Source organism: Aquarana catesbeiana, linkage group LG04, assembly GCF_042186555.1.
Source record: "Aquarana catesbeiana isolate 2022-GZ linkage group LG04, ASM4218655v1, whole genome shotgun sequence".
Classification (NCBI taxonomy): domain Eukaryota; kingdom Metazoa; phylum Chordata; class Amphibia; order Anura; family Ranidae; genus Aquarana; species Aquarana catesbeiana.
The window spans coordinates 273,901,381-273,924,695 of NC_133327.1; the positions used below are offsets into that span (position 1 = coordinate 273,901,381).

Genomic DNA, 23,315 nt, shown 5'->3' on the forward strand with positions numbered 1-23,315 from the left:
CTGAGCTTCAAAATCGCTGATCGCGATTTGAAAATGGCGCCGCCAGCGCTGAAATACACAGAGCCGGTCCTCGGCTCTTCTCGGCGGCTCTCGTTCACTTTCGGTTCCACTCGTAGTTCCGCCCGGGATGGGCGCAACTGTGAGCGGAGCTATCCGAACCTAGCCGAGGTTCGGGCGGCGCTCGAATGAAGCCGAAAGTGTCCAAGAAGAGCCGAGGACCGGCTCTGTGTATTTCGGCGCCATTTTCAAATCGCGGTCAGCGATTTTGAAGCTCAGGATCGCAGGGGATCGGCGTATAACACGCACCCGCGATTTTCCCCTGATTTTAAGGGGAAAAAAAGTGCGTGTTATACACCGATAAATACGGTATTAGGTTTCCAGAACAGTGTTTTTTTTTTTAATGTAAATTGTAGACTTATTATTTTTAAACACTGAGCACTATTTGTACCATTGCTACCGTGTTTTATTACTTTCTCTGCATGATTTATCTTATTTCACTTTGTAGTTTGCAGACATTTTCTGCTTCAGTTATGCCGGTTGGATTTCAGCCCATCTTTGTGCAGGCTAAGCATGTGAGGCAATTATGTGAGCAAAGCTGAGAATCCCTTGTAAGCACTGGCTCACCTTTCTCTGTACTGTATATGACTGGATGGGCGGAGTCTATGATACAGCTGTGACGCCAATTTGCAACAGGTTTTGTTCTGTGTGTAGGTGGGGTTACTGCATAGTGTGGAGTTTAAACTTTGACAGGCTGCTGCCACTATGAGGAGCAGGCGGAGCCATGAAACATTTCACTGACAGCATCCTAGGTGTTAAGTTTACACAGGAGCCATTGTCTGTATTAGCTAGGACAGTGACTATTTCTATTGTTTTTGCTGGAGTACATAGACGTTGGGACCATTGGCATTTATACAGCGATCAGTGCTATAAAAATGCCCTGATTACTGTAAAAATGTCACTGGCAGGGAAGGGGTTAACTGTTCCCTGTGTGTGTTTCTAACTGTAGGGGGAGGGGACTGACCTAGAGGAAATTACAGATCATGGTTCCTATCAATTAGGAACTCACGATCTCTCTCCTCACACAACAGGGATTTGTGTGTTTACACACATGTCCCTGTTCTGCCTCTGGTGCCGCGATTGCTTGTGGCCGGCGGCCACGAGCATTGGCACCCCCGCTGTGCAGCAGGTGCGCCTGCTATCCCGAGAGCTGACTTATAGCTGTGACAGCTCGTGGGATTGTGCCGACCTGCCGCAGGATAACGATGGCGGCTGGTCAGCAAGCGGTTAAAGTATGGCATTATCATTAAACATACCCATTTGAACTAACATGAATTTTTTAAAATTTGCTTGGAGCTCTTATTTATAATTGGATTGTTTATATTAGGTTAAAGCAGGTTGGATTCAATATGCCCTCATCTAATTAAACACAAGACTTGCAAAATAGTTGTAAACATAGCAGAATTCTCTTAACCTGAAGACACACCAGTACAAGGTGAATTCTAACTACACTTTGCACTGTTTTATTGAAGGAGTCTGAAAATATTTTAGGGTTGCTGAATAAGAGGGCTCTCACCTGAAGAATAGCACAAATAAATAGTTTTGGAATTGTGCGCAGTAGTCCAAATCGGCAGAGGAGGAGATACAGCAGTCCTGGAGCTAACAGAAGTATGTTCATTTTGACAGAGACAGCTAGGCTGTAAGAAAATAGTGGGTACAACTGTAAGATATTAAACAAAACAATTCACTGAGTTAAAGGAGTTGTAAACCCTTGTGTTTTTCACCTGAATGCATCCTATGCATTCAGGTGAAAAAAAACTTTTGACACTGACCAGCCCCCCTAGCCCCCTCGTTTTACTCACCTGAGCCCGTTCGTACCCTCGGCGGAGACGTGCTGTACCTCTCTGCCCGGGGGTCTCCGTTCTTGATTGGATAGCTTGATAGTAGCGTAGCCATTGGCTCCCGCTGCTGTCAATAAAATGCAATGACGTGGTCACCGGGGCCCGAGTCCGGCATTCTGTGTCTATGCACGCAAATACTGGACTCTGGAGCGCACCTGCAAGGTAACCCACAGGGAGAAAGCTTCTTCCAGGGGGTTTTACCGATGCAAGGAGGAGCCGCAAGCGCCACTGGGGGACCTCAGAAGACGAGGTTTGGGGCCACACTGCTGAACGAACTGCACAGTGGAGGTAAGTATAATATGTTTGTTATTTAAAAAACAAAATAAGGGTTTACAATCCCTTTAAGATGACCACTAATCATTAGAAACACCCCAAAGGACAACAGCTAAACAAGTCTAAGCATCCATGCTTGGCATGATCAATAGTACAAAAGTGCAGCACATCAGATTGTTCACTCTTCACCACAAAAAGGAATGTGACCATAATGCAATAATGTATAAAAACCCTTTGACTTCAGAACCACTTTAAAGCAGCGCTAGACCCAAAAGGGGAAGCTCTGCTTGTCTGACTCTCCCCCCCCCCCCACATTTGGCACCTTTTTTTGGGGGGGGGGGCTACCTGGCTTTGACAGGTAGCAGCTCCAATCTCTGGCTCAGTTCACTGGAAGTTCCGCATACCCCATCCTTCCCCCTGCAGCCAGCCCATTCACAAAGGGCAGCGTGATTCACGCAAGCGCAGTAGGAAAGCGGCTGTGAAGCCTTTAGCCAAAATAGGGGTGCCAGCACCCGAGAGCCGATACAACACTTGGCTCGGGTGAGGACACCGCTGGATGCCTGTACAGTTACGTGCCCTAATAGTAAAAGTCAGCAGCTACAGTATTTGTAGTTGCAGACTTTGTACACATTGCTACCCATTGTGTTACAAAAATTCCAATAATAAACCAGTGGCATGCATTGATATAAAATCTCATTGCGTGTTTTGGGGGAGTGTTATTTTTAACAATGCAAACAAAACAAAGACTTTAGTTACTCTGCTGCCCAGCTGGCAGCTGCCTACCTGTAGAAAATGCAGCCCCAGCTCCAGTGGTCCTGTAATATCAAATTGATGGAAAGGAATAGGATGACCATTGCCACAGGGTCATTGAAAAGCCGAAGGAGGAAGATGGAGTGGACGCGATATGAAGCACAGCACATGAAGAAAAACACATAGGGTGGTACCTAGTATAACACAGTGACAAATGTATTATTATAATCAAAGAAATGTCAACATTGATACAAAGCTAAAACGAGATCAGAACTTTTTTTTTTTCCATTTATTACAAAATTAAAAACTATAAATAAATATGTAAAGACTGACCAGAGTGAGCCAAAAGGCTATAGTCTATCAGGCACTCCCACTATACAAACTAACCTATGAAGCACGAGGCTGTCCTCATAAATTTCAAAAGATATGGGACTTAACCTCTGATCGTACTATTCCAAATTTGTAGAATATTGAGTAATACCAGTTTTTGCTGAATCTTTTTATTATCTTTTCTGGAATGTTGTATTTTTATACATTGTTTTGAAGAGGTTACTTATTGTAAGTGTATATATGTACCATATACGGTTCTTTAACCCATGATCCACTTGAGGTGACTGGACACTATGCATACAATGTATAGCAATATGGAAAACGGTTTGACCCCCTTTTTTTGGTTGTGACAATTTTCTTTATTTTGTACTTGAAACCAACTGTTATGTAGAAAACCTTTGTATGCACTAGAGCTGCACAATTTTTTTTGCTTAGAATAAAGATCATGATTCTTGCGGTGTAACATCTTTCACATTATACAAAAAAAATTGGGCTAACTTTACTATTTCGTTTTTTTTTTAAATTGCGTTTGAAAGACTGCCGCGCAAATACAGTGAGACATAAAATATTGTAACAGCTACCATTTTATTCTCTAGGGCCTCTGCAAAAAAAAAAAAAAAAAATATATAATATATAATATATATATATATATATATATATATATATATATATATATATATATATATATATATATATATATATTTGGTGTTCAAGTAATTTTCTAGCAGAAAATAATGATTTTTACTTGTAAGCAACAAATATCAGAAAAGGTATGGTCTTTAAAGCGAAAGGTCCGCCAAAAAAAAAAAAAAAAATATTAAAAGCCAGCAGCTACAAATACTGCAGCTGCTGACTTTTAATATATGCACTCTTACCTGTCTAGTGAGCCCGCAATGTCGGCAGCCAAAGCCGATCCGTCCGTCGGCTCTTGGCTGCTGCCGCCATCCTCGGTAAGGGAATAAGGAAGTGAAGCCGTGCGGCTTCACTTCCTGGTTCAATACTGCGCATGCGCGAGTCATGCTGCACGTCCTCTCTGGTCCCTGCTGTGTTCTGTGTGTCCCAGAATACAGCGGGGGAGGACAGTGTAGATGCCGGAAGTGGCATAGGTCACCGCGACGCAGTGATCTATGCCAGGAAGTGGGAGCAAATACCTGTATTAGACAGGTATCTGCTCCCTCCTCCCCCCTAAAAGGTGCCAAATGTGACACCGGAGGGGGGGAGGAATCCAAAAAGTGGAAGTTCCATTTTTGGGTGGAACTCCACTTTGAATGGTTAAACCTCCCTCATTTACACTCAGAATTCTTTCCTTTGATGAAAGAACCAAAAGACACTTTGTTTCTACTTATTAGTTTTGTGATAAAACTTGGCAGGCTGCCTGGATTTTTTGTATTTTTTCTCCAGCTGTGAGAACTCCCTGCAAAGAATCACATGCTGATCAGGAAGGGAAATAGATTGTGATTTTGATTCTTAACGATTAATTGTGCAGCTCTAGTGTGTACAATAAAATTACCTTAAAAAAAAAAAATAAATAAATAATTATATATAATAATAATAATAATAATAATAATAATAATAATAATAATAATAATAATGAGGAGACATAAAATCATAACACCTCAAACCAAGTACCCCTTTGTTAAATTAGGGGCAGGTTTTGACCCATTTTCTCAGTTTAAAATAAAGGCACAGGCTTTATACATTGTTACATTATACACATCTAGCAGATATAATTGTACCCCCCCACCAAAAAAAAAAACAAACTAAAACACATTTACTGTGATACAGCTGCTTACCTTCTTGGTGACAATGTAGATACGAAACACAAGAAACAGTGTGAGCAGGTACAGCGCTGCAAAGATATATTGTGCCAGTCTGATGTTGCTCCCTTGCTCAGTTACATAATATAAAGCACTGAAAATGTATACAAATCCAGCTGGATACCTGTTCCAATACAATAACACAAAAAAGATCTTTCACTCAGACATTACAGTACACTGGCATTGCTTCTTTTATGATCCCTACATTGCAGTCAGTTTCAGCCTCTCACATGATTTCAAAATGTCTCACTCCAGCTACACCTCCTATCTTATTAATCAGTGTCATAGGGGCCATGTCTCTTCTCCAGAAGGAAGGAAGGAGACGGCCAGCCTAGTTCTACCCCCAATGTCCATTCACACCTTAAATCACAGAATTAAATAGTTTATTTTATTTCACGTACTTCTATAGCGCCATCAATTTAGGCAGAGCTTTACATATGTATTACACACTCACATCAGTCCCTGCTCTCAAGGAGCTTAAAATATAAAAAGGTCCCTAACTCACATTCATACATACACATACTAGGGCCAATTTAGAGAGGAGCCAATTAACCCACCAGCATATCTTTGGAGTGTGAAAGGAAACCAGAGCACCAGAGGAAACCCACACAAGGCACAGGGAGAACACGCAAAGTCTGTGCAGGTTGCGCTGTGGTTGGGATTCAAACCGACAACCCTAGTGCTGCTAGGCGGAAGTGCTAACTACTTGGCCACTGTGTTAAGCAATTCTGCAGAGCGCACCAACCAAAGAGATAGTGACAGGAGATTTTAGGCCATAAGAGACCATTTAAAGTGCTTGGGCATGTGACAAACCTGCACAACACTAAAAGGCATATCAGTTGTCAGCAGATGGAAAATTCAGTAAACAATGAATATAAATCCATTTTTTTCCCCTCTATCAACCAAAAGCATTATAGCCATCTTCATATAGCAAAAGACAGTAATGAAAGCAAATAGGTAATTAGTTGTTCACATCTATGCCCCTCAACTATCGGAGGTAAATTTGAATTGGCTGGTTAGAAAACCTATGCTCATCACTACTGTACTGCCCCTTCTGTTCCATGGTAGAAAACATTTAGGAGGTGTCTGCATGTGTTAAGTAGGTGATACTCTAGCCTCCTGACTATAGATGAGCTCAGGCTTGTTTGGCTTCTAGTCTGAATTCACCCGAGTGATCCTGCAAGGAAGTAGTCACTGTACTTGGCCAATCCTGAGCAATATAGGCCCCACAGCCGCATGTATACACTCCCTTTTGTCAACAGTAAAGTGACAGCTTCATGGCAGGATTGTTCAGGTAGCTTCAGCCTCGCATCCAAGCAAGCCTGAGCTTGTTGCTATTCAAGAGGCTGCAGTATCACCTACTTAACACCTCTGAAAAGTGATCTACCACAAACTTTTTAGAGGAGAGGTATGGACTAGCTGGCCATGTTAAAAACCCCTTAAAAGTCCTGGATTATTGCTCTCCTGGGAGAAAAAGCTAGCCACACACAGCTGGAATTTCATTTGAACAGAAATCTCAAAACATCGAACCTTAGAGCATGAATTATAGTACCCTCAGCTCCAGGACACATTTTGTTAGAAAGCCCTTAAAATGTAATTTGATTGCCACACCAATCGTTCAAATGTTAATGTTCGATTTCAAGATGCATGAAAGTGATAATGTTCTGCCTATGGCCCTACCACACACAAAAAATTTTTCGTGACAGTCAAAAATTTTACCTCAAGATCAAACTATGCCTAGCACATTACAAGTATGACTTTTATCCTTAAGTCTGGGTTCACACTATTGCGAATTATGTGGATTTCTCCGCATCCAATTCGCATGTCAGGAGACTGTGACCACCTCTCTATGGAGCCGTTCACACAGCTCTGGGACGGCTGCAGAGCAAATTGCACAGGAGTCCTCTGCATCTTCTGCTCCATTTCAGGTCCGAATTCAGCCAAAAATTCGGACCGAAATCGGACCTGAAACAATGAACAGGGACGCACCGGACCCCTGCTGTTAGCCGCTCTGCACGGAGGTTTGAACCCAGCATTAAGAATAAGTTAATCTTTTGAAATCTGTTATACTCATATTTATGGTGGAACATGTAACATGTTCCAGCTTCCGCTGCTAGTTTCCCTGATCCCCCCTCGGTGTGACAGAGGGCTGGGGATCTTTTCCCTGCACCTGCTGTCACAATTTAAAAATATCATGCCTGTGCCGGGCTCCGCCCCCACACAGCTGTGTCATTCATTTACAGTTTTCTATGAACTACAAGCACTGTCAGCCACCACGGCTGATGGCTTGTAGTTCTGAATGAACTGGGAAGCTTTCAAACAGACAGCCCCTATGATGGTATAGGCAGAAATCTGCAGGAGCCTGACATTGCACCCCTAATCCAGTGATCGTGGGTGCAACACTTTCCAGGCTCACACAGGAAAAATTAATAACTAAAATAAAAAAATAAATAAACTTTTTTCCCCCTGCAAAAATATGCACAATCATTTTTTTTTCTTGAACGATGAACTTATCCTTTAACTGAAACCAGAACAATTTTGTTTGTTCAGATAAGAAAATAGAAATATTTTCCATCCCTCCCCTTTTCTCATTGCTGCAGGTAAAAATGATCATTGCATTGTCCCACCATCATAAACTGAACGTACATAGAGACTTTTTTAAAATGATATTCTAAGGGTGTATGGCTAGCTAAAGTCAATCAGCTGGGTTGCATGCTCCCCCAAAATCCCCCCCCCCCCCTTTTTTTAACCACTTCCAGCCGAAGGACATCATATGACGTCCTTGACTTTCAGTGGGGATATCTGAATGATGCTTGCAGCTACAGGCATCAATCAGGTATCATCTTTTAGAGCCGGCGATTCTGTGCACCGTAAGAATGATCATAGTGGCAGTTCCACCGTTTGATCATTCTTACAGGCAACGGGAGGGGATATCCCTCCCGCCGCCCTCCGGTGCTTCTCTGGGCTCTCCTGTGCCATTGGGGACCTGGAGAAAGATTCTGCCACCACCAGATGACGAGCATAGAGATTTTCGGTGACCAGATGGTCACCAGTCATCTCTATGACTGTCGGAGGTCCGGGCGCGATGTTATGACATTACGTTTGGGCCACGGTTGTAAACAAAGCTGTAATCGCAGCTGGAAAGCATGGGATCGTTAATTTTTTTTTCTCATGCCTTCCAGCCTGCAGGAGAGATGTGGGGTCTTATAGACCCCATATCTTTCCATAAAGAGGACCTGTCACGCACTATTCCTATTACAAGGGATGTTTACATTCCTCATTATGGGAATAAAAGTGATCACAAAAATAAATAAAAATTTAAAGAGAAAGTGTAAAAAAAATAAAAAGTAAAATAAAAACAATTTAAAAAAATTTAAAGCACCCTTGTTGCCGTGTGCTCGCGAACAGAAGAGAACGCACACGTAAGTCACATATGTAAATGCCGTTCAAACCACACGTGAGGTATCGCCGTGTGTGTTAGAGCGAGAGCAACAATTCTAGCACCAGACCTCCTCTGTAACTCTTAACTGGTAACCTGTAAAAAAAAACAAAAAAAAAAAAACGTACGCGTCGCCTGTGGAGATTTTTAAGTATCGAAGTTTGGCGCCATTCCATGAGTGTTCGCAATTTTAAAGCGTGACATGTTGGGTATCCATTTACTCGGCGTAACATCTTTCACATTATACATAAAAATTGGGCTAACCTTTCTGTTTTTTTATTTTTTAATTCATGAAACTATTTATTTATTTTATTTTTTTTAAAACACGTTTGAAAAATTGTTGCACAAATACCGTGCGACATAAAAAGTTGCAATGACTGCCATTTTATTCCCTGGGGTGCCTGCTAAAAAGATATAGAATATAAATTATATATATATATATATATATATATATATATATATATATATATATATATATATATATATATATATATATATCTCTATATACACACACATACATATAATATGTTTGGGGGGGTCTGAATAATTTTCTAGTTTAAAAAAAATAAAAAAAAAATAAAAATGGATTTTTACATGTAGGAGAGGAGTGCCAAAATAGGCCCGGTATGGAAGTGGTTAACAAGGGGTTTTCAGCTTAGTTTCAAAATGGAATCCTAGACAGATCTCATGCTGAGCTGGATCACGATGGTACAGAGATCTGTACCTATTTATCCTCCATGGAAAAAAATATATCCATGTAATCCCTATGGATGGGATGCTGTAAGCAGACTTGCATCAACCTAGCTCCGCACCTCTGGTCAGTAAAAGCGGATCAGAATGCAAATATTTTCTGTTTAATCCGTCTGACCCAGAGGTGGGTAGATGCAATCCACCCTCCTGTAGGGATGTTTTGCTCTCTGTTTTGAGCCATGTTAATTATGACCACCTGTGTAAAAGGGGACAAAGGCTGACACTTGGGAAGTCAAAGTGCCTTGGCCCTCATGCATGCACACATTTATTAGCTCATAGGGTTAGTTCACCTTTATAGAAAAAAAAGTAAAGGTGGACAAATCTTCCCCACCCCCTGGTCCCTGCTTTTCTTACCTCCAGGGCTACTGATCTGTCAGCACTCACACAGCCGGTTTGAGGATCGAAATCCTCCCTCTCCCCCGTTCAGCAGCTTCTTGCATGGACCATAATGATTTGATGTGACAGCATCTGTCCTGGGAAGTAGCTGCACAGAGAAGAGCAGGGATTTCAAATCCCCAGACTGCTGGAGCTGCTGCATAGGTAGTGACTTCTCAACAGCCCCCAAGGTAGGTACAGGGTGGGGAGAGTGTCTAGTGTTACTCCACCTTTACATTTGTTCCAGAAAATGAACACACACTTTAAAATCTCCTCAAGAGTAAAATCCCTGGGAAGCCACGTAACCACATACAAAGACTATTGGAACGGAATAGTCATACAGTACAGTACGTAGTTGCAAGTGTGTAAATGCTTAAAAGAGAAGAGTATATGTATAAGAAAGATGAGTTTCCTTTTTTTTGCTTAATCCTAATCCTTATGAGCCGCTAGTATCTACAAATCTTTGCTCTCCTCTGAGAAGTGCCTAGTTTCTGTTAAAACAGAGTTAATTACCTGTGGGAAGGTCTACAGACTTTCATACAGCGTCATACCGACAATGGTCTGGCTCTGGAGTCTGGATCCACCCACTTTCCTGTCATCTTGATTGATTTGGTGTCAGCTCTCTGCTCGTTCCGAGACTTCACACAACACACACAGCTGCTCTCCCCCTCCCTTCTCCTTCCTCCCTGTTGCAGACAGAACAATCTAAAGACATATTCAGGAAAGCAGCAACTTCAGTGAATGTAGACACTGGCAGTGCTCTGTATATTATATTCTACTCTCCTGGTAAAATTATAATACAAAGAATACATTTTTAAAGTAAAATCCAGCACTGGCTTTTGTCAGCATTGCCTACATGGTGGGAATAGGGTCGACATTAGTCCACTGCCACTGATGTCATCCCTATTCTCACCACCACTGTACAATAAAAAGGAGATTCTGGGGACATATCCAGGGTCTAAACAGGGATATTTCACTTTAGACGACAGGGAGTTTTCAATTTCCATCTCCCCTGCAGACCTGCTATGTGCAGTACACAGGTATGCTCTATACACATACTACTGTGTTCATTTCAGAGAACGGACACAGGAAACAGGTTACTATGCTCCTTACCATGTCTCTCTTCTGAAATAACGCAGTGACTGTGTACAGAGCTTACCTGTGTTCATTGCTGGACATGAGCCCCCCCATCGGCTGCAGGAGAAACCAACAGACTTGGAAAGCCTCTGAGTGAGGGGGAGGAGGGGGGAATTTCGGAGGACACAGGAACATCAAACCCCAGGGGAGAGGTGTTGGAGTCCCACAGAGGAGAGCTTGCAGATAACCAGAGAAAGGTAAGGACTTCACTGCTTTTGTCACGCTGCTTCCAGGTTTTAGCTGGGGACACGCTGCCATGGAAATAGATGCATGTGAAGAGCGTGCACCTCTTCACCAAACATACCCACATGCCCTCCAGAGGGAAGAAGTGAAGGAGGGGCTGGATTGTGGAGCTGTTTCCACCCCCTGCAAACTTTTGAACTGAGAAAGAACCCTTAGAGGCTGATTCTGAAATCTTCAAAAGACTATTCTGCAAAAACAAAAGGACTGAGGAAAGTAAGAAATGCAATGCAGGTATGAGGGTAGCATGTACCACCTATTTTTGCATTCCTATACTTCTCCTTAAAAGCGGAGTTCTACCCAAAAATGGAACTTCCACTTTAAGGGAAGGTGACCCCCCTGACATGCTACATTTGGCATGTCATTTTCACCATGGTGCCGGATGTAAGTTCACCTCTTCCCCCTCCCTCTCGGCAATCATCTGGGACACGTCACAGATCCAGATGATTGCCCGGCCAGTCACAGCACGGCTCGGGCAGTGCGTGCACAGCTGGGTGCCCACAGTGACAATGCCGGTGCCACAGAGAGGAGAGGGAGATGAGCGGGGGCTTTGTTCCGCCACATTGCTGGACCCTGGGACAGGTAAGTGTCTGATTATTAAAAGTCAGCAGCTGCAGTATTTGTAGCTGCTGACTTTAAAAAAAAAATTTAGTCGGAGCTCCGCTTTAAGCACTGGTGTGTACCCAGGCATGTGCGTAAAGAGTATTATCCTAAGGGATTGTTTACAGTTGCTTTAAAATGTGGCATTGGACACTTTTTTTTTTAAAGTGCTCTGAATGCCAATCAAAGCAATTGAAACTAAATAAAATGGCAAGCTTACAGTCCTGTTTACACGCGGTGACTGCTTTGCTTCAAAACGTCTCCAAAGCCTCCATAGAAGTCTATGATAAAGCTTGCTAGCAGCACCTGCAGCTTGAGAGGCTTTTATTCAGCGTCAGCTTTGCATGGTCTTGGAGGTATTGCTGGATGAGATATCCCAGAATGCACTTAGAAACCAACTGGAGCTGGAGGTTACTCTACTGAGCGAGGGGGGGGGAGAATCAACAGAGCTGGAGGTTATTACTGAGTGAAGGGGAGGGGTCAACAGAGTTGGAGGTTACTACTGAGGGGGGGGGGGGGTCAATAGAGCTGGAGGTTACTACTGAGGGGGGGGGGGGGGTCAATAGAGCTGGAGTTTACTACTGAGCGAGGGGGATCAACAGAGCTGGAGGTTACTATTGAGAGGGAGGGGGGGGGAATCAGCAGAGCTGGAGGTTACTACTGAGGGGGGGAGATCAACAGAGCTGGAGGTTACTACTTGGGGGGGGGGGGGGGTCAATACTGCTGGAGGTTACTACTGGGGGGGGGGGGATCAACAGAGCTGGAGATTACTACTGGGGGGGGGGATCAACAGAGCTGGAGATTACTACTGGGGGGGGGGATCAACAGAGCTGGAGGTTACTACTGGGGGGGGGGGGGGATCAACAGAGCTGGAGGTTACTACTGGGGGGGGATCAACAGAGCTGGAGGTTACTACTGGGGGGGGGGATCAACAGAGCTGGAGGTTACTACTGGGGGGGGGGGGGGATCAACAGAGCTGGAGGTTACTACTGGGGGGGGGGGGGGGGGGATCAACAGAGCTGGAGGTTACTACTGGGGGGGGGGGGGAATCAACAGAGCTGGAGGTTACTACTGAGGGGGGGGGGGGAATAAACAGAGCTGGAGGTTACTACTGGGGGGGGGGATCAACAGAGCTGGAGGTTACTACTGGGGGGGATCAACAGAGCTGGAGGTTACTACTGGGGGGGGGGAAATCAACAGACCTGGGAGGTTACTACTGGGGGGGGGGGGGGATCAACAGTGCTGGAGGTTACTACTGAGCGGGGGGGGGGGGATCAACAGAGCTGGAGGTTACTACTGAGCGGGGGGGGGGGTCAAGACAGCTGGAGGTTACTACTCGGGGAGTGTCACAGGGTTTGAGGTTACTACTGAGGGGGGTCAATAGAGCTGGCAGATCACTAGGGGGATCACAGGGTTTGAGGTTACTACTGGGGGGGGGAATCAACAGAGCTAGAGGTTACTACTTGGGGAGGGGGGGGGTCAATAGAGCTGGAGGTTACTACTGAGCGGGGGGGGGGGGGGGTGGTCAAAACAGCTGGAGGTTACTACTCGGGGAGTGTCACAGGGTTTGAGGTTACTACTGAGGGGGGGTCAATAGAGCTGGAGGTTACTACTCTGGGGGGGGGGGGGGGGAGAATCACAGGGTTTGAGGTTACTACTGAGGGGGGTCAATAGAGCTGGCAGATCACTAGGGGGGATCACAGGGTTTGAGGTTACTACTGGGGGGGACTCAACAGAGCTAGAGGTTACTACTTGGGGGGGGTCAATAGAGCTGGAGGTTACTACTCGGGGGGGATCACAGGGTTTGAGATTACTGAGGGGGGGGGGGGTCAATAGAGCTGGAGGTTACTACTCGGGGGGGGGGGGGGGGGGGAATCACAGGGTTTGAGGTTACTACTGAGGGGGGGTCAATAGAGCTGGAGGTTACTACTCGGGGGGGGAAAATCACAGGGTTTGGAGGTTACTACTGAGGGGGGTCAATAGAGCTGGAGGTTACTACTCGGGGGGGACCACAGGGTTTGAGGTTACTGCTGGGGGGGGGAATCAACAGAGCTGGAGGTTACTACTGAGCGAGGGGGGGGGGGTCAACGGAGCTGGAGGTTACTACTGAGGGGGGGGGGGGGGAATCAACAGAGCTGATGGTTACTGCTGGAGGGGGGGGGGGAAATCAACAGAGCTGGAGGTTACTATTGAGGAGGGAATCAGCAGAGCTGGAGGTTACTACTGGGGGGGGGGGGGGAGGGAATCAACAGAGCTGGAGGTTACTACTGAGCGGTTGGGTGGGGGTTTCTCAACAGAGCTGGAGGTTACTGCTGAGCGAGGGGGGGGGGAATCAGCAGAGCTGGAGGTTACTATTGAGAGGGAGGGAAGGGGGGGGGGAAATCAGCAGAGCTGCAGGTTACTACTGGGGGGGGGGGGGGGATCAACAGAGCTGGAGGTTACTACTGGGGGGGATCAGTAGAGCTGGAGGTTACTACTGGGGGGGGGGGATCAACAGAGCTGGAGGTTACTACTGAGCGGGGGGGGGAGCAAGAGAGCTGGAGGTTACTACTCGGGGGGTATCACAGGGTTTGAGGTTACTACTGAGGGTGGGTCAATAGAGCTGGAGGTTACTACTCGGGAGGGATCACAGAGTTTGAGGTTACTACTGAGGGGGGTCAATAGAGCTGGCGGATCACTACTCGGGGGGATCACAGGGTTTGTGGTTACTACTGGGGGGGGGGGGGACTGGGGGAGTCAACAGAGCTGGAGGTTACTACTGGGGGGGAAAATCAGCAGAGCTGGAGGTTACTACTGGGGGGGGGGGAAATCAGCAGAGCTGGAGGTTACTACTGGGGGGGGGGGGGGAATCAGCAGAGCTGGAGGTTACTACTGGGGGGGGGGGGAAATCAGCAGAGCTGGAGGTTACTACTGGGGGGGGGGAATCAGCAGAGCTGGAGGTTACTACTCGGGGGGGGAAAATCAGCAGAGCTGGAGGTTACTACTCGGGGGGGGGAAAATCAGCAGAGCTGGAGGTTACTACTCGGGGGGGGGAAAAATCAGCAGAGCTGGAGGTTACTACTGGGGGGGAAAATCAGCAGAGCTGGAGGTTACTACTGGGGGGGAAAATCAGCAGAGCTGGGAGGTTACTACTGGGGGGGGGGAAATCAGCAGAGCTGGGAGGTTACTACTGGGGGGGAAATCAGCAGAGCTGGAGGTTACTACTGGGGGGGAAAAAAATCAGCAGAGCTGGAGGTTACTACTGGGGGGGGGGGGGGATCAGCAGAGCTGGAGGTTACTACTATTGGGTGGCAAATCAGCAGAGCTGGAGGTTACTACTGGGGGGGGGGGATCAGCAGAGCTGGAGGTTACTACTGGGGGGGAAAAAATCAGCAGAGCTGGAGGTTACTACTGGGGGGGGGGGGAATCAGCAGAGCTGGAGGTTACTACTATTGGGTGGCAAATCAGCAGAGCTGGAGGTTACTACTGGGGGGGGGGGGGGAATCAGCAGAGCTGGAGGTTACTACTGGGGGGGGGGGAATGAGCAGAGCTGGAGGTTACTACTGGGGGGGGGGGATGAGCAGAGCTGGAGGTTACTACTGGGGGGGGGGGAATGAGCAGAGCTGGAGGTTACTACTGGGGGGGGGGGGAATGAGCAGAGCTGGAGGTTACTACTGGGGGGGGAATGAGCAGAGCTGGAGGTTACTACTGGGGGGGAAATGAGCAGAGCTGGAGGTTACTACTGGGGGGGAAATGAGCAGAGCTGGAGGTTACTACTGGGGGGGAAATGAGCAGAGCTGGAGGTTACTACTGGGGGGGAAATGAGCAGAGCTGGAGGTTACTACTGGGGGGGAAATGAGCAGAGCTGGAGGTTACTACTGGGGGGGAAATGAGCAGAGCTGGAGGTTACTACTGGGGGGGAAATGAGCAGAGCTGGAGGTTACTACTGGGGGGGAAATGAGCAGAGCTGGAGGTTACTACTATTGGGTGGCAAATCAGCAGAGCTGGAGGTTACTACTGGGGGGGAAATCAGCAGAGCTGGAGGTTACTACTGGGGGGGAAATCAGCAGAGCTGGAGGTTACTACTGGGGGGGAAATCAGCAGAGCTGGAGGTTACTACTGGGGGGGAAATCAGCAGAGCTGGAGGTTACTACTGGGGGGGAAATCAGCAGAGCTGGAGGTTACTACTGGGGGGGAAAACAGCAGAGCTGGAGGTTACTACTGGGGGGGAAAACAGCAGAGCTGGAGGTTACTACTGGGGGGGAAATCAGCAGAGCTGGAGGTTACTACTGGGGGTTACTACTGGGGGGGGGGGGGGATCAGCAGAGCTGGAGGTTACTACTATTGGGTGGCAAATCAGCAGAGCTGGAGGTTACTACTGGGGGGGGGGGGGATCAGCAGAGCTGGAGGTTACTACTGGGGGGGAAAAAATCAGCAGAGCTGGAGGTTACTACTGGGGGGGGGGGGGAATCAGCAGAGCTGGAGGTTACTACTATTGGGTGGCAAATCAGCAGAGCTGGAGGTTACTACTGGGGGGGGGGGGAATCAGCAGAGCTGGAGGTTACTACTGGGGGGGGGAATCAGCAGAGCTGGAGGTTACTACTGGGGGGGGGGGGAATGAGCAGAGCTGGAGGTTACTACTGGGGGGGGGGAATGAGCAGAGCTGGAGGTTACTACTGGGGGGGGGAAATGAGCAGAGCTGGAGGTTACTACTGGGGGGGGGAAATGAGCAGAGCTGGAGGTTACTACTGGGGGGGAAATCAGCAGAGCTGGAGGTTACTACTGGGGGGGGGGGGGTTGGGAATCAGCAGAGCTGGAGGTTACTACTGGGGGGGGGAGAATCAGCAGAGCTGGAGGTTACTACTGGGGGGGGGAATCAGCAGAGCTGGAGGTTACTACTATTGGGTGGCAAATCAGCAGAGCTGGAGGTTACTACGGGGGGGGGGGGATCAGCAGAGCTGGAGGTTACTACGGGGGGGGGGGGATCAGCAGAGCTGGAGGTTACTACTGGGGGGGGAAAAATCAGCAGAGCTGGAGGTTACTACTGGGGGGGGGGGGGGAATCAGCAGAGCTGGAGGTTACTACTGGGGGGGAGGGGAAAATCAGCAGAGCTGGAGGTTACTACTGGGGGGGAAATGAGCAGAGCTGGAGGTTACTACTGGGGGGGAAATGAGCAGAGCTGGAGGTTACTACTGGGGGGGAAATGAGCAGAGCTGGAGGTTACTACTGGGGGGGGAAAAAATCAGCAGAGCTGGAGGTTACTACTGGGGGGGGGGGGGAATCAGCAGAGCTGGAGGTTACTACTGGGGGGAAATGAGCAGAGCTGGAGGTTACTACTGGGGGGGAAATGAGCAGAGCTGGAGGTTACTACTGGGGGGGAAATGAGCAGAGCTGGAGGTTACTACTGGGGGGGAAATGAGCAGAGCTGGAGGTTACTACTGGGGGGGAAATCAGCAGAGCTGGAGGTTACTACTGGGGGGGAAATCAGCAGAGCTGGAGGTTACTACTGGGGGGGAAATCAGCAGAGCTGGAGGTTACTACTGGGGGGGAAGGGGAATCAGCAGAGCTGGAGGTTACTACTGGGGGGGGGGGAAATCAGCAGAGCTGGAGGTTACTACTGGGGGGGGGGAAATCAGCAGAGCTGGAGGTTACTACTGGGGGGGAAGGGGAATCAGCAGAGCTGGAGGTTACTACTGGGGGGGGGGAAATCAGCAGAGCTGGAGGTTACTACTGGGGGGGGGGAAATCAGCAGAGCTGGAGGTTACTACTGGGGGGGGGGGAAATCAGCAGAGCTGGAGGTTACTACTGGGGGGGGGGGGGGAAATCAGCAGAGCTGGAGGTTACTACTGGGGGGGAAATCAGAAGAGCTGGAGGTTACTACTGGGGGGGAAATCAGCAGAGCTGGAGGTTACTACTGGGGGGGAAATCAGCAGAGCTGGAGGTTACTACTGGGGGGGAAATCAGCAGAGCTGGAGGTTACTACTGGGGGGGAAATCAGCAGAGCTGGAGGTTACTACTGGGGGGGAAATCAGCAGAGCTGGAGGTTACTACTGGGGGGGAAATCAGCAGAGCTGGAGGTTACTACTGGGGGGGAAGGGGAATCAGCAGAGCTGGAGGTTACTACTGGGGGGGGGGAAATCAGCAGAGCTGGAGGTTACTACTGGGGGGGGGGGGGAAATCAGCAGAGCTGGAGGTTACTACTGGGGGGGAAATCAGCAGAGCTGGAGGTTACTACTATTGGGTGGCAAATCAGCAGAGCTGGAGGTTACTACGGGGGGGGGGGATCAGCAGAGCTGGAGGTTACTACTGGGGGGGGAAAAATCAGCAGAGCTGGAGGTTACTACTGGGGGGGGGAAAAAAATCAGCAGAGCTGGAGGTTACTACTGGGGGGGAAATGAGCAGAGCTGGAGGTTACTACTGGGGGGGAAATGAGCAGAGCTGGAGGTTACTACTGGGGGGGAAATGAGCAGAGCTGGAGGTTACTACTGGGGGGGAAATGAGCAGAGCTGGAGGTTACTACTGGGGGGGAAATGAGCAGAGCTGGAGGTTACTACTGGGGGGGAAATGAGCAGAGCTGGAGGTTACTACTGGGGGGGAAATGAGCAGAGCTGGAGGTTACTACTGGGGGGGAAATGAGCAGAGCTGGAGGTTACTACTGGGGGGGAAATGAGCAGAGCTGGAGGTTACTACTGGGGGGGAAATGAGCAGAGCTGGAGGTTACTACTGGGGGGGAAATGAGCAGAGCTGGAGGTTACTACTGGGGGGGAAATGAGCAGAGCTGGAGGTTACTACTGGGGGGGAAATGAGCAGAGCTGGAGGTTACTACTGGGGGGGAAATGAGCAGAGCTGGAGGTTACTACTGGGGGGGAAATGAGCAGAGCTGGAGGTTACTACTGGGGGGGAAATGAGCAGAGCTGGAGGTTACTACTGGGGGGGGAAATGAGCAGAGCTGGAGGTTACTACTGGGGGGGGAAATGAGCAGAGCTGGAGGTTACTACTGGGGGGGAAATGAGCAGAGCTGGAGGTTACTACTGGGGGGGGGAAATCAGCAGAGCTGGAGGTTACTACGGGGGGGGAAATCAGCAGAGCTGGAGGTTACTACTGGGGGGGGAAATCAGCAGAGCTGGAGGTTACTACTGGGGGGGGAAATCAGCAGAGCTGGAGGTTACTACTGGGGGGGGGGGGGGGGAATCAGCAGAGCTGGAGGTTACTACTGGGGGGGAAATCAGCAGAGCTGGAGGTTACTACTGGGGGGGGAAATCAGCAGAGCTGGAGGTTACTACGGGGGGGGAAATCAGCAGAGCTGGAGGTTACTACTGGGGGGGGAAATCAGCAGAGCTGGAGGTTACTACTGGGGGGGGAAATCAGCAGAGCTGGAGGTTACTACTGGGGGGGGGAAATCAGCAGAGCTGGAGGTTACTACTGGGGGGGGGAAATCAGCAGAGCTGGAGGTTACTACTGGGGGGGAAATCAGCAGAGCTGGAGGTTACTACTGGGGGGGAAATCAGCAGAGCTGGAGGTTACTACTGGGGGGGAAATCAGAAGAGCTGGAGGTTACTACTGGGGGGGAAATCAGCAGAGCTGGAGGTTACTACTGGGGGGGAAATCAGCAGAGCTGGAGGTTACTACTGGGGGGGAAATCAGCAGAGCTGGAGGTTACTACTGGGGGGGAAATCAGCAGAGCTGGAGGTTACTACTGGGGGGGGAAGGGGAATCAGCAGAGCTGGAGGTTACTACTGGGGGGGGGGGAAATCAGCAGAGCTGGAGGTTACTACTGGGGGGGAAATCAGCAGAGCTGGAGGTTACTACTGGGGGGGGAAATCAGCAGAGCTGGAGGTTACTACTGGGGGGGGAAATCAGCAGAGCTGGAGGTTACTACTGGGGGGGGAAATCAGCAGAGCTGGAGGTTACTACTGGGGGGGGAAATCAGCAGAGCTGGAGGTTACTACTGGGGGGGAAATCAGCAGAGCTGGAGGTTACTACTGGGGGGGGAAATCAGCAGAGCTGGAGGTTACTACTGGGGGGGGAAATCAGCAGAGCTGGAGGTTACTACTGGGGGGGGGAAATCAGCAGAGCTGGAGGTTACTACTGGGGGGGGAAATCAGCAGAGCTGGAGGTTACTACTGGGGGGGGAAATCAGCAGAGCTGGAGGTTACTACTGGGGGGGAAATCAGCAGAGCTGGAGGTTACTACTGGGGGGGGAAATCAGCAGAGCTGGAGGTTACTACTGGGGGGGGGAAATCAGCAGAGCTGGAGGTTACTACTGGGGGGGGAAATCAGCAGAGCTGGAGGTTACTACTGGGGGGGGAAATCAGCAGAGCTGGAGGTTACTACTGGGGGGGAAATCAGCAGAGCTGGAGGTTACTACTGGGGGGGAAATCAGCAGAGCTGGAGGTTACTACTGGGGGGGAAATCAGCAGAGCTGGAGGTTACTACTGGGGGGGAAATCAGCAGAGCTGGAGGTTACTACTGGGGGGGAAATCAGCAGAGCTGGAGGTTACTACTGGGGGGGAAATCAGCAGAGCTGGAGGTTACTACTGGGGGGGAAATCAGCAGAGCTGGAGGTTACTACTGGGGGGGAAATCAGCAGAGCTGGAGGTTACTACTGGGGGGGAAATCAGCAGAGCTGGAGGTTACTACTGGGGGGGAAATCAGCAGAGCTGGAGGTTACTACTGGGGGGGAAATCAGCAGAGCTGGAGGATACTACTGGGGGGGAAATCAGCAGAGCTGGAGGTTACTACTGGGGGGGAAATCAGCAGAGCTGGAGGTTACTACTGGGGGGGAAATCAGCAGAGCTGGAGGTTACTACTGGGGGGGAAATCAGCAGAGCTGGAGGTTACTACTGGGGGGGGGGGGGAATCAGCAGAGCTGGAGGTTACTACTGGGGGGGGGAAATCAGCAGAGCTGGAGGTTACTACTGGGGGGGGGGGGGGGAATCACGGGGTTTGAGGTTACTACTGGGGGGGGGGTCAATAGAGCTGGAGGTTACTACTGGGGGGGGGGGGGGATCACAGGGTTTGAGGTTACTACTGAGGGGGGGGGGGGGAATCAAGAGAGCTGGAGGTTACTACTGAGCGGGGGGGTTCAACAGAGCTGGAGGTTACTACTGGGGGGGGGTTAAAACAGCTGGAGGTTTAACTACTTTGGGGGGGGGAATCACAGCGTTTGAGGTTACTACTGGGGGGGGGGGGGGGGTCAATTGAGCTGGAGGTTACTACTACTCGGGTGATTGGATCAGGACAGCTACGGGGTAACTACTGAGCGGCGGTGGGGGGAGGGGATCAGAACAGCTATGGGGTTACTACTGAGTGGGGGGGGGGACCAAAACAGCTATGGGGTTACTTCTGAGCTACTGAGCGAGGGGGAAATCAGCACAGCTATGGGGTTACTACTGAGCAGGAAGGGAGAATCAGCACAGCTATGGGGTTATTACTGAGCGGGGGGGGGCATCAGCACAGCTATGGGGTTACTGGTTACTACGGGGGGGGGGGGGGGGTTGGAATCAGCACAGCTATGGGGTTACTACTGAGCGGGTTGGGGGGGGGGGGGAATCAGCACAGCTATGGGGTTACTACTGAGCGGGGGAATCAGCACAGCTATGGGGTTACCACTGAGCGGGGGGGGGGGGGTGTGGGGGGAGAATCAGCACAGCTATGGGGTTACTACTGAGCGGGGGGGGATCAGCACAGCTATGGGGTTATTACTGAGCGGGGGGGGGCATCAGCACAGCTATGGGGTTACTGGTTACTACTGGGGGGGGGGGGGGGGGAATCAGCACAGCTATGGGGTTACTGGTTACTACTGAGCAGGAAGGGAGAATCAGCACAGCTATGGGGTTATTACTGAGCGGGGGGGGGGGCATCAGCACAGCTATGGGGTTACTGGTTACTACTGGGGGGGGGGGGGGGGGGAATCAGCACAGCTATGGGGTTACTACTGAGCGGGGGGGGGGGGGGGAATCAGCACAGCTATGGGGTTACTACTGAGCGGGGGAATCAGCACAGCTATGGGGTTACCACTGAGCGGGGGGGGGGGGGGGGAAGCAGCACAGCTATGGGGTTACTACTGAGCGGGGGGGGGGGATCAGCACAGCTATGGGGTTACTGGTTACTACTGAGCGGGGGGAGGGGGGGTGTCGGGATAATCAGCACAGCTATGGGGTTACTGGTTACTACTGGGGGGGGGGGGGGGAATCAGCACAGCTATGGGGTTACTGGTTACTACTGAGCAGGAAGGGAGAATCAGCACAGCTATGGGGTTATTACTGAGTGGGGGGGGGGCATCAGCACAGCTATGGGGTTACTGGTTACTACTGGGGGGGGGGGGGGGGAATCAGCACAGCTATGGGGTTACTACTGAGCGGGGGGGGGGGGGAATCAGCACAGCTATGGGGTTACTACTGAGCGGGGGAATCAGCACAGCTATGGGGTTACCACTGAGCGGGGGGGGGGGGGAAGCAGCACAGCTATGGGGTTACTACTGAGCGGGGGGGGGGATCAGCACAGCTATGGGGTTACTGGTTACTACTGAGCGGGGGGAGGGGGGGTGTCGGGATAATCAGCACAGCTATGGGGTTACTACTGAGCGGGGGGGGGGGGGGGAGAATCAGCACAGCTATGGGGTTACTACTGAGCGGGGGGGGATCAGCACAGCTATGGGGTTATTACTGAGCGGGGGGGGGCATCAGCACAGCTATGGGGTTACTGGTTACTACTGGGGGGGGGGGGGGGAATCAGCACAGCTATGGGGTTACTGGTTACTACTGAGCAGGAAGGGAGAATCAGCACAGCTATGGGGTTATTACTGAGCGGGGGGGGGGGCATCAGCACAGCTATGGGGTTACTGGTTACTACTGGGGGGGGGGGGGGGGGAATCAGCACAGCTATGGGGTTACTACTGAGCGGGGGGGGGGGGGGGGGAATCAGCACAGCTATGGGGTTACTACTGAGCGGGGGAATCAGCACAGCTATGGGGTTACCACTGAGCGGGGGGGGGGGGGGGAAGCAGCACAGCTATGGGGTTACTACTGAGCGGGGGGGGGGATCAGCACAGCTATGGGGTTACTGGTTACTACTGAGCGGGGGGAGGGGGGGTGTCGGGATAATCAGCACAGCTATGGGGTTACTACTGAGCGGGGGGGGGGGGGGGGAGAATCAGCACAGCTATGGGGTTACTACTGAGCGGGGGAGGGAAGAATCAGCACAGCTATGGGATTACTACTAAAGGGGGGGGGGGGGGAGAATCAGCACAGCTATGGGATTACTACTAAAGGGGGGGGGGGGGAGAATCAGCACAGCTATGGGGTTACTACTGAACAAGGGTGCTAGTAAGCTGGAGATCTGCTAAAGAAGGGTACCAATGAATGGGATCTGCTGAGTGCAGATTCTACTGAACCCCTTTAAAACCAATAGAAAATCAACACAGGTACAGCATTTTCCAAGCTTCATTAAAGCTTTAAACTAGCATTACTGAAGCATTAGAAAATCATGTTGAAGTGGTAGGCGCTGTAATGTGTGTTGAATGAGCCCTAAGGTGGACAGCGCTGTGTTTGGGTAGAGTGTGAACATTACACAAGTGATTGGAGAGTACAGATCCATGCAGGGTGTTCTACTCACACGAGGGGTCCGGTCTCCCCCTGCAGCTTGGTATAGTCGTAGGTCCCATTGAGCACCCCCTCCACCTCGTCCATGTAGGCTCTCCAGTCTATCTCTGTGTCTGTAGAGACA

At 50.0% G+C, this 23,315-nt stretch overlaps 1 protein-coding gene across 1 annotated transcript in view; it reads right to left on the bottom strand.

The window, feature by feature from the left end:
* ALG3 (ALG3 alpha-1,3- mannosyltransferase) overlaps positions 1–23,315 on the bottom strand; it is a 38,740-nt gene that overhangs the window by 14,988 nt on the left and 437 nt on the right. Inside the window, exons 2-5 of the mRNA XM_073626589.1 lie at positions 23,205–23,304; positions 5,045–5,192; positions 2,955–3,115; positions 1,574–1,694 (exon numbers count right to left, since the gene is read on the bottom strand). Of these exons, the coding sequence (XP_073482690.1) occupies positions 1,574–1,694; positions 2,955–3,115; positions 5,045–5,192; positions 23,205–23,304 (530 nt within the window). The remainder of the gene's footprint in view (positions 1–1,573; positions 1,695–2,954; positions 3,116–5,044; positions 5,193–23,204; positions 23,305–23,315) is intronic.